Genomic DNA, 11,814 nt, shown 5'->3' with positions numbered 1-11,814 from the left:
GTACCGGGCACTGGATTTCCTGGTTGGTGGCAACGCTACAGGTTCTAAGCTGGTAACTGAGCTTAGAGGAATTCATGCTGGTACTCCATCTTTTGGACGCTAAGGTTCAGAGTGGGGAATTGTACCATGACAGGCCCCATCCCTTGTCCTCCTAGGCTGGGCAGCCCCTGTGCTGCCATTAGATGGCAGCTCCCAGGCCAGCTAGGATGATAGAACTAAAGAAACATTTTGCAGATTTTGTTTTGTGAATTCTAGATCCCAGAGACATGATGTCATCACAGCCCAAACTTCCCTACTATGTGCATTTGGTTTCCCATACACAGCGACTTGTGCAACCATGGTGACTGAACAATGTCTATCTGCACAGGAGCACTCAACAAACCTGCTCTGGTCCCAGCACAGGGCGGACAGGCCTGGAGCAAGGAATGGAAGGTGGATTCCCATTTGGAATTTCTCATTAGGGGAATCTGAGTGACTCGAGATTCCTTCTCTGATTTTGAACATCCTCCAAATACCCTAATAAGTTCCAGGCCCCAAAATTCAGAGCTGCCCATTATTCATTCTACTTTTGTCTGACCTTTTTTGAAGGGTGTTTGATGGTAAGTGGCTGAGACCTGGCACACATGTTCTCCCTGGCCACTACTCACCAAATGCTTGTTTTTCATATGAATAAACAAGCTAACTGAACATTTCTGACAAGGGATAATATCTGTTTCTCCCTTTGCATTTGAGGACAGAAGTTCTAGAATAAATTAGGTAAAAATTGTTCCCTGATGCCCCAGTGGTAATGCCCAAACTTTGCCCACTTCAGACTCAGATTTTCAGAACTGCTTGTGCAAAAACACATCGGCATAATTCATGCGTACCAATTGTCAGTCAAGCAGGTAACTGGTTAGTTGTTCATACACTTCTGTGTGCACCATTTTTGCAATCTGGCCTTTGATGTGCATAAAATAGAGCAGATTGCAACTGCCCTCATCTTCAGCATAGAGGTGGCAGCCAGAGCCTTGACAGGTCACAACATGCATGCAATGGTCCATCCAGAGCTGACTGGATGCAGATCCATCACACAGGCTTCCCAAAGAAGGAAACAACAATTCCCATCAACCCCCTCCCACTGCACTTCCCTTTCCCCTAGGCAGGTCCTGAACCAGGATGTTGCCAGGTTCTGTTTTGGGAATGGGAGCTGCACAGCAGCAGGAGAGAAGCCCCAGACTCTGTGGACAGAGACGTGTGTGGAACAGTCAGACTGCCAGATGATACACCTGTGTGCAGGTCTGTATGGTACTCATGGAGGAACAGCAGCTGGGCAGGAACCCAGGGCACTGGAGCCCCAGTAAGAGCCACTAACTGAGCTTGACTTGGAACCCTGCAAACACCTATTTGACTGGAACAGAGACTGGACTCTAGGGGGCACCCCACAGGCATTAAGTTGGAGTCATGAATCAGCATTCATGATGCACTCCCCGTCAGTACCCAGCCCAAGCCAGGGAAGCTAATGATCCAATCAGTGGCCCAAACTGATGATGAGTGCTGGTCATGGGCCACCTGAGACATGTTGTGCATATGCTAAGAAGAAGATAGAAATGTGGGGTTGGAGCCAACCTCAAACAGTCATCTAGTCCAACCCCTTGTGCTGAGGCAGGACCAAGTAAACTTAGACCAGCCCTGACAGGTGTTTGTCCAACCTGCTCTTCAAAGCCTCCAGTGATGGAGATTCTACAACCTCCCTTGGAAGCCTGATCTGGAGCTTAACTACCCTTATAGTTAGAAAGTTTTTCCTAATATCTACCATAAATCTCCCTGGCTGCAGATTAAGCCCATTATTTCTTGTCCTATCTCCAGTGAACATGGAGAACAATTGATCATCATCCTCTTTATAACAGCTCTTAACATAATTGAAGCCTGTGATCAGATCCCCCCCCCACACACACACACACACTCTCTCTCTCTCCTTTTCTCAGGACTAAACATACATTGTTTAACCTTTCCCCATAGGTCAGTTTTTCTAAACCTTTTATCACTTTTGTTGCTCTCCTGTGGAGTCATTCCAACTTGTCCACTTCTTTCTTAATGTTTGGGGCCCAGAACTGGACACAGTGCTCCAGCTGAGGCCTCAACAGTGCTGAGCAGAGAAAGTGAACTAACATAAACTAACTGCTGCACACAATTACCTCGTGTGTCTTACTGTCATACTGATGAGTCTTGACGCCTGACTGGACAGCCCCAGGGCCCAAACAAGACCCGCTACCAGACACTTTGCATTCTAATGGCCCAAGTCTCTATAGATAGCGTATCTGCAAACTTTCCTGCCAGCCCTAGAAACATACCCTTTCACATTAGCCATGTCGGACCACCAGGGCTAGTGCCTACAAGGCCCAGATGCTGAAGTATCTACAGTGTTTGCCTCTGAGCTGTGGTACATCTGGCACCCGACTGGAAGCCTAGGGGTGTGGGGCACTGGGCAGCCACAGTAATGACACCTGAAAAGGTAACATTCTCAGCATGTCACATTCCAGCCTGAGATAAGGGGCCTTTGAGTGCCCCTGAAACAGTCAATCAAAACGCAATGGGCAGCTGGCCACACAGCCTCTGATGGCTCCTCTTTGGGTTCAGTGGGACAGTGAGGTCTGGTAGGCCTAGACGACAGCCTGAGGAACACAAGAAAGTAGAAGGCAGAGGAGGTCGATCAGGAAACTCACCTGTGTTTTCTCTTTTTCTTTCTTGGAGTGGTCTCTGCTTCATAGTCTTCTGCCATTTGTTCTTCCAGATCGATCAGTGAGACCGTCGCCAGATCACTTTTCCCACCTGAACTGTGTTTACTCTTGTGCCCTAGGCATGTGTCCTCTGTCTCAAAAGCTCCCTCCTGAAGTGTGCCATCCTGCCGCATATCTTTACTTCCTCCACCCAGTCTCTTAATGTGTTCATTTGCAAACTCTTCTTCCTCCTCCTCCTCTTCCTCAGTATCATTCTCTGATTCGCTGCTGTCATTGGAGTTCATCTTCATTCTGTTAGCTGCTCTTACAAGTTGCATATGAAGGAACTAGTCAGTATGTCATGTGCAAGACAACCTGAACTACAGCTTGTACCAGCGCCAGCTAACATCAGAGTGTCCCAACCCCAGCCAAGGCCCAGGCATAGGCAAGTCCTTTCTCTTTTACCTGTCTGCCCTTTTCTCCTGGCCTACCCTGGCAATGACCCAGGGAGTCAGCCTTGTCTCTCTCTGCCCTGGTTCCCCAGCAAGCCTTCCACCCACAGCAGCTGTTCTTTTTCCCTTTCCTTTTGCTCTATGCCAGGTAACAGAGGTCACACTGAAGATCAGATTAGACTCTTTCAGGAGCTCTACCTGGGGCTATTTCTAGGGAAGACTCACCTGTGTGATTAATCTAACAAGCAGCCCCAGGAGACCTTTCTAGCTCCACAACAGAGCTCCTGTACCTCCAAAATACCTAAGAGGCTTGACGCTTGACTGTGTTGTCCCTCTCTTTAGAAACTACTGCATGTAGGCAGCGTATAGGGCAAAGGGTGACCCTTTATACCAGGGTTTCTCAAACAGGGGTCGCCACTTCTGTAGGGAAAGCCCCTGGTGGGCCAGGCCAGTGAGTTTACCTGCCCCATCTGCAGGTCCGGCCGATCACGGCTCCCACTGGCCATGGATCACTGCTCCAGGCCAATGGGAGCTGCAGGAAGCAGCATGGGCTGAGGGATGTACAGGCTGCTGCTTCCAGCAGCTCCCATTGGCCCGGAGTAGCGAACTGCGGCCAGTGGGAGCTGCAATTGGCCGGAGCCACGGACGGGGCAGGTAAACATGCCGGCCGGGCCCACCAGGGGCTTTCTCTACACAAGCGGTGACCCATTTGAGAAACCCTGCTTAATACCGTGTCACTAATTATTTTTATACACCGTTAAATTGCCACACACAAACTGACAGGCTTAGAGTCATGTCGTCTAACGTTTGGCCCCCATTGCCCTCCCAGTTAACAGTTTTTGGCACAATAGCTTTCCAGTGCAAACATCTGCGCCAGTCACCGTCCATTCTTCTACAGCTTCCATGGCTCCACACTCGCACTCACTCCCTTGGATGAGGGATGTGTCTACCCACAGCCACCTGATCTTTACTTTCCCCTTTTTCAGGAAGTTTCCTAAGATCCCAAGAATACCGCTGAATGCTTAGCCAGATGCACTGTCGGATGGGAATGTGTTATGGTCAGTGAGCTGCTGCTTGGACAAGCCACACATGCAAGTCCCAGCCCCACCCTCCATTCAAGTCCAAGGTAATTGGAATGATTTATGTGGAAATAAACGACCTTTATAATGACCAGCAATGCCTATGAGGCCAGTCTGGCATGGTGTGATATGGGGCTCTGAGTTCAGGTTATGCTTACACATAAGCATCTTTAACATATCTGGGAGTGTAGTGGTGCACACAAGCCAGCTTACTGCACTGTTCACTGGCAGAAGGTCAGTGGGGATTTAGGACAAGGCTGACTGCTTGCAGCTCCTTATACTTAGAATGCCACCATGTGCTGGCTGACAGGCAGCAATGTCAGTCACGGGCAAGGAAAATCTGCCATTACATTAGCCTGGGCATGCACAAAGGAAACAGTGTAACAGAGGGTTATGAGGCCTATGCTGTCACTTGAACACGGTTCGTAGGTACGACAGCAATGGGCACCCTGGAAATATAACAGAAAGACAGACTGGCTTCCCTCTGCAGCACCCTGGGACTATGCAGGTACTTTCTCTGTGATGGGCCAGCAGCCAGTCCTAATGCACCCCAGGCCTCGCTTGTCATACGGAAGGTAACTGCACAGCCCAGTGTGCTTCCTAGAACTATATGACGGAGCCACTGGAGGGCGCCCCAGCCTCCCAGGTGAGGCAGAAGGGTGTGCCAGGTGTATGGGTAAGGCCTAACATCAGTGACCAGCAGCACCACAGGAGACTGACTGCTAGGACAGCCCAGGAGTGTGGCTCCAGCTGGGCAGTGGGCCACGGAAGCAGGGCCAGGTCCCCTCATCAAGGCCCATCACCACTCCTACTCCTCCCTGAGATGATCCACCGCACCCAGAAGGGAGATCTAACTCCTGCAATGCCCTGCCCCCCATCCCCTGCTCCCCCAGGATGGGCTCCTCCCCCCAGGGGGCCCTGCCCCTTCCCCTGCTCCCCCAAGGATAGAGTCATCCCACCCCAGGGAGGGGCCCTGCCCCACCCCCTGCTCCACCAGGATGGGATCCTGCCCCCCCCCCGGGCAGCCCTGCCCCACCCTCTGCTCCCCCAGGATGCGATCCTGCCCCCCAGGGGGCCCTGCCCCACCCTCTGCTCTCCGAGGATGCGATCCTGCCCCCCCAGGGGGGCCCTGCCCCACCCTCTGCTCCCCCAGGATGGGACCCTGCCCCCCAGGGGGGCCCTGCCCCACCCTCTGCTCCCCCAGGATGGGATCCTGCCCCCCCAGGGGGCCCTGCCCCACTCTCTGCTCCCCCAGGATGGGATCCTGCCCCCCCAGGGGGCCCTGCCCAAGGGGAGCTGCTCCGCCCCTGCTCTCTCCTCCCTCCGTCCCCCAAGGGTGGGACCTGCCCAAGGCGTCGTCCCTGTTCGGCCCCGCCCGGTTTCCAGGCCGCATCCGGGCGGGGCGAGGGCCCCCTGGGGCAACCGCGCCTCCTCCGGCTCCCACAGGCCCTGACGCTGTCTCCATGGCGACGAAAGACCCCGCCCCTATTGGGTAACCAGCACTGGGGGCGGGGTCAGAACACAGCCCGCCACCCCACGCTACAGAGAGGGAGCCGCCGGTCACGTGATCGATTGGCTGGCCTGGCTCCGATAGGCTCCAGGGGAAGGTGAACTGGCCTTTGATTGGCTGAGGTAAGGGGGCAACGCTTAAGGGCGGAAATAACAGCTCCCAGCATGCCTTGCAGCAAGGAATGGTCTGTTTTCAGAAGGGAGACTGGTGACTAGTGAGGCCCCCCAAGGATCTGTCCTGGGACCAGCGCTGTGCAGCACACCCAGCAATAACCTGGGCAAGGGGGTAAACAGTGAGGTGGCAACCTTTGCAGGCGACACAAAATCACTCAGGCTAGTTAAGCCCAATGCCGATTATCGCACAAAACTGGGTGAGGAGCAAGAAAACGGCAGATGAAATGCAATGGTGATAAATGCAAAGTAATGCACATTAGAAAATACAATCCCAACTATACAGATAAAATGATGGAGTCTCAATTAGCTGTTACTGCTCTGCAAGGAGAGGCCTGGACTTGACATAATTTATAGCCGCCTTGTGTATGGACTTAGCATAATAACGAGAGAGAGCGAGAGCGAGCTTGGAGTCATTGTGGATAGTTTCCTGACGACATCCACTCAATGTGAAGCAGCCGTCAAAAAAGCAAACAGAATATTGGGAATCATTAGGAGAGGAATATCTCTAGCTAAATCCATGGTATGCCCACATTTCAAACAGGGTGTACAGTTCTGGTCGCCCCATCTCAAAAAAAGATACCTTAGAATTGGAAAAGGTTCAGAGAAGGGCAACAAAAATGATTAGGGGGATGGAACAGCTTCTGTATGAGGAGAGATTGAAAAGACTGCGACTATTTGCCTTCTAAAAGAGACGGATAATGGGGGATATGATAGACTTCCACCACCCCCTGCAACACGCCTGCAATCTCTTGGAACCTCGACCCCTGTCAACACCTCCAGCATGCCCCCAGCCACTGGCAGCCCCAACCCCCACAGTGCCCCCCCCAACATGTCCCCCTCCTGCACCGCCCCATAAAATGTGGTGGTGTCCCTAGATCTGCAGCTTTTTCAGTAAAAATCTTCAGCTGAAATTTCACCTAGTTTTAGTGTGAGTGGGTTTCTATTGAAACACCAGGAAAATGTCAAAGGCAGGTTTGCTGATCACATTGGGGAGGCTAGATGAGGTGCTGTGATTAGACTGAGTGGAGCGATATAATGGGCAGAGCTGCTGGGAGTCTGGGAAGATAGCCTTTTAAATGTCATCTGTTGGAGGCTCCATTGTCATACGTCCTCTGTCCTCCGTCCCAAACAGGGCAGAACAGAGTGTTACGTCTGTTTTTCTGACACCCAGACGTGCTTCTTAGGTTGGTGCCTAAAGACCCAGCTCTGAAGAGCAGCATCAGACAAGGCCCAGCTTTTAAAATGGGCACATCAGCCTGCACAGCTTGCGCTACCTTAACCAGACTTTTTCGTATCTCAGTTGTCAATCCTGTGCCTGAGCTGAGAAACCAAACTAACCCCGTGCTCACGGGCTGTAAAGTTGGGGTCTGTTGGGTCATATTCCATTAGCCGCCAGAGCTGCCAGCTGGAGCCCCTAACCCTGCCTCCTGAGTGACGTCCTGCTGCTTCTCTGCTTGGCCTGAGCGCTTAAGCAAAACCAAACTTCACACTAGCGTAGCTCCGCTGACTTCAGCAGAGACACTCCTGCTACAAAGGAGACGCAGATCAGGCCCTTTGCGTTACACCAAAGGATTTGGTCATTGCTGCCACTCACTCACATCCCACAGTGGTCATGGATTCCCTGATGTCATTTTTCACATAGCGGAAGGCTGTGCTTGATTTTCCCATGGCCGTGCTCCCCAGCAGAACCACCTTGGAGATGTAGGCTTGCTCCGTGGACGGCCTCCCTGCCCCCACCTGCTGCGTTCTCCTCGGGGCCATATTCTGCAACGAAGAGAGAACCCTGTTCAAAAGGCATTGATAGTGCGCTCCAGGGACCTCGGATGATTAGCTGCGTGCACTCTAAAGAGTTAGGCCCCAGGCCTCGATTTCCCACTCAGCACAGCTGGAGACGTGGCTCCAGTTTAATCCTTCCTGCACCCCTGTTCCAATCAATCAAGCTCAACATGCTTAAAAGAATCATAATGGGTATCTAACCCTATGGGTACATGTACAGTAAAGGGGGGCTGTAACGGCATAGCTCTGTCGGTGTATAGGCCAGTATAACGCAGTGGTATAGACACAGCCAACACCAACAGAAATGGGGTTTTCATTAGTGTAGGACACCACTTCCCCATCAGACAGGCGCTTCAGCGACGGAAGCATTCTTCTGTTAACACAGCTGCATCCACCGTGTTGGTTAGGTTGCCATGGCGATGTCACGCAGGAGTGTGGCCTACCACAGGGCAACGTGCTGACCTAACTTAGGTGTGAACCAAGTCTAATCCATAGACTCATCAACAGCCTGAGCTGCTGTGACCACAGTCACAATGTCAGGTGGCCTCACGTAGCAGCACTGTGAACTCCATAGTCCCTATCCTAAATACTGGTCATAGCGCTCCAACATGTTTTTCCCCTCCCACCAAATACCTGACCTCCTGAGAGAGCTCTTCTGTCAATACGCTAGCTTGGGCTCTTGGAGCAAACTTGATACAGGTGGTCCCAAAGCTTCCAGTGCTAGGCTCACAAGGGGCTGTCCGGATGCACAGCCATGAATCAGTCGGACATTTTCCTTGCCAAGAAACCTCACTGGCCCTATACCTGTGGTTCTCAGGAGTCTCAAAGGCCAGGTGAGGTTGGCTATGGTGGGAGGCTAGGGGGAAAAACCCATCAGTGGCTGAATTTTTAACCCTAGCAAATAGCTTCTCCTGAAGTCAATTTCTCGTGCTTGGTGTTATGAAGATGGGCCACATTTTCAAGGCTATATTCAGTCTCTGGTCTGGCTCAGCTCAGTGCAGCAACTGAGTGTGTGGGGGAGAGGTGTGCAAAGAGGTCGTTTCTGCAGCTGGGGGTCCTGTTCTGCACTTTAGGAGGTACTGGGGTTGGATGGAGGCAGCTGTGAAGGAGCAGGACAGTATCTCTGGAGAGCTGCAATGCCCATGGTATCTCAGGAGAAAAGTAGCCTTTAAATGGACTCCCTGAAGCCAGGGAAGCTACACTAAATTCTCATAGAGACTGATCCTAAGAAGAAAGTTCTGAAAGTGAGCAGCGAAGTGGCAGTGATACTAAGAGGGTAATAGGGGTCTCCCTGAATCCACATGGCCTTAGAGCACAGAGAACAGCACTGCTGCGTCCAGAGAGGTGGCTCAGAAGTAGCCCAGGTTAAGTGCCAGCCATGTGACAGCCTCAGCTTCCATCATCTGGTGAAATGAGTCATCCTGCACCTAGGAAACCCGAGTCTGTAACAAATCTGTGGCTAAGCAGGACTTCACAGTTGTCATTTTGCTGCTCACCATGAACAATCAGAACTTTGCAGTGACAGAGCTAAGATCTTCCAGGTTCAGAAGCCCAGCCCCTCACCACTCAGGCTACAGGAGAATCCCCATCAGCTGTCAGCAGTACTGGGGTCATGACACATGACTGAACAGTTCTAATGCCATCCAGAAGAAGGCAGCAGTGCCCCCCACATACACATGCCTGCCCACTGCAATGCTAAACTTCTGTTCCCAAATCCAGCTGCAATGGAGCCATTATAGCTTTGAGAGAAATCAGCCCAAGCGTTTATAAACCCTATAGCCTGAAGCCATTGATAGTAGGGAGCTCGCTACTGACCCTATTGATGAACAGGGAGAAGAGCAACCTAGAGCGGGTTTGGAATGCAGGATGGATGGATGGAGGTATCATAGGGAAGGGAGCTCTCTGCTGGCATCTGTCCAAGGGGCCAGGACTCATTTCCATTTCTGGTATGTGATTGTTCCAGTCATTCTGGGCAAAAGTTCGGTACAGTTTTAACTTTGGGGCTGATGAAGCTTTATTAGCCCCGTGGGGAAAATAAAGGATCAGAGAACTGAATCCAGTGTATGTGGGATGGCAGCCTGGCATGCTAGGGTGCAAGAGCCCGGTAACAACTCCCGCAGGAAAGGATCTGCTTGGTAGTGAGGGTTGTTTTAGGTTCCTATAGGCCAATGATTTCTTTGTGAAGATTTAGTACAGGGCTGGGGGATCTTTCAAGATGGTAGATAGCCTGGAGGCAGGAGGCCATGCAGAGGCAGATTGGGCTGAAGCTGCAGACAGCAGAGGGATTCCAGTGAGGGTGTCTCTACCCGGTACGTCAGCTCTTACGGGCTACATCACTGGATATTCTTAAGAGCAGGTTAGACAAACACCTATCAGGGATGGTCTAGATCAGAGGTGGCCAATCTGTGCTCCAGAGCCACATGCGTCTCTTCAGAAGTTAATATGCGGTTCCTTGTATAGACACTGACTCCAGCCTGGAGCTACAGGCACCAACTTTCCAACGTGCCAGGAGGTGCTCACTGCTCAACCGCTGGCTCTGCCACACAGGGCTGGCTCCAGCATTTTTTGCCACCCCATGTGGCAAAGAAACACACACCAACACCCGATTGAACTGCCGCTGAATTCAAGGAGAGGGAGTGAAAGGCCCCTGCTGAACTGCCGAAGTCCCCGGACATGCTGCCCCTTTCTATTGGCCACGGCAGGTACCTGTACTTGCTCAGCCTGTAGTTGAACAGCTCCTGACCACTGTCCAGGCTGCCTGTGTATGGCTTCTTGAGCCATGGCATTAAGGGGTAGGCTGGGTCCCCCAGGATAAGGACAGGCATTTCAACATCCCCAACTGTTATTTTCTGGTCCGGGAAGTAAGTCCCTTGCTGCAGCTGTTTAAACAGAACAGTGCTTCTGAAGACGCGAGCGTCATGAACCCTTCCTGGCAATCCCACGTGGATGTTGGTGAAACGTCCCTTGTGATCCACCAGTGCTTGCAGCACCATTGAAAAGTACCCCTTGCGGTTTATGTACTGGGTGCCCTGGTGCTCTGGTGCCAAGATAGGGATATCCCATTGTAGCAAAGCCATCCACTATGACCTGCACGTTTCCCAGAGTCACAAACTTTCGTAGCAGCAGCTTAATGATTGCTTTGGCTACTTGCAACACAGCAGCCCCCACAGTAGATTTTCCCACTCCAAATTGATTCCCGACTGACCGGTGGCTGTCTGGCGTTGCAAGCTTCCAGACGGCTATTGCCACTCGCTTCTCCACTGTGAGGGCTGCTCTCATCTTGGTATTATGGCGTTTCAGGGCAGGGGAAAGCAAGTCACAAAGTTCAAAGAAAGTGCTCTTACGCATGCGAAAGTTTTGCAGCCACTGCGAATCGTCCCACACCTGCAAAACTATGTGGTCCCACCAGTCTGTGCTTGCTTCCCGGGCCCAAAATCGGCGTTCAATGGGTAGAACCTCCCCCATTACCAGCAGGAGCTCCAAAGCGCTGGGGCCCGCGGTTAGGGAGAAATCAGTGTCCATGTCCTCATCACTCTCGTCGCCGCGCTGCCGTAGCTGCCTCTTCTCCTGCGTTTGCAGTTCATGGTTCACCACAGACAGCACGAGAATGCATGAGGCGTTTACAACATCCACGATTGTGCTATTGAGCTGAGCAGGGTCCATGCTTGCTGTGCTATGGCGTTTGCTCAGTTCACCCAGTAAAAAAGGCGCGAAATGGCTGTCTGCTGCCCTCAGGAAGGGAGGGGTGAGGCTGTACCCAGAACCACCCGGGACAATGATTTTTGCCCCATCAGGCGCTGGGGTATTAACCCAGAATTCCAAGGGTCAGGGAAGACTGCGGGAACTATGGGATAGGTACCCACAGTGCAACGCTCTGGAAATCGATGGTAGCCTAGGAACATGGACGCACACCACCGAATTAATGTGCCTAGTGTGGACACATAAAATCGACTTTATAATATCAGTTTTATAAAACCGGTTTAAGTTAATTCGAAATTATGCTGTAGTGTAGACGTACCCTTAGAGAGACTGCTCTGCTGCCTCTGGCTTCTCTGCCTTCTTATTAGGACCAGTTGCTCAGTTTGGAGCATGGCCCCAGCTGCAGCCACTTCCCCCAATCAGCCCTGC

At 51.9% G+C, this 11,814-nt stretch overlaps 1 protein-coding gene and 1 long non-coding RNA gene across 7 annotated transcripts in view; one reads left to right on the top strand and one right to left on the bottom strand.

Moving 5' to 3' along the window:
* Positions 1–11,814, bottom strand: part of LOC127030279 (tubulin polyglutamylase TTLL13-like) — a 195,500-nt gene that overhangs the window by 62,948 nt on the left and 120,738 nt on the right. Inside the window, 1 exon segment of the mRNA XM_050916484.1 lies at positions 2,703–3,020. Within this exon segment, the coding sequence (XP_050772441.1) occupies positions 2,703–3,020 (318 nt within the window).
* Positions 1–11,814, top strand: part of LOC127030332 (uncharacterized) — a 136,221-nt gene that overhangs the window by 58,311 nt on the left and 66,096 nt on the right. For 2 of the 6 annotated variants that reach the window (XR_007768362.1, XR_007768364.1), the window contains exons 2-3: positions 256–432; positions 4,135–4,857. The exons of 2 other annotated variants lie outside the window; for them this stretch is intronic. This is a non-coding gene — a long non-coding RNA (uncharacterized LOC127030332). Of the gene's footprint in view, positions 1–255; positions 433–1,138; positions 2,334–4,134; positions 4,858–11,814 lie in introns of those variants that run through there. 2 more of the 6 variants (XR_007768365.1, XR_007768363.1) reach the window with 2 other exon arrangements.

Source organism: Gopherus flavomarginatus, chromosome 10 (genome assembly GCF_025201925.1).
Source record: "Gopherus flavomarginatus isolate rGopFla2 chromosome 10, rGopFla2.mat.asm, whole genome shotgun sequence".
NCBI lineage: Eukaryota > Metazoa > Chordata > Testudines > Testudinidae > Gopherus > Gopherus flavomarginatus.
The sequence above is the reverse complement of the archived record's forward strand: the minus strand, read 5'-3'. Positions and strand labels throughout refer to the sequence as shown.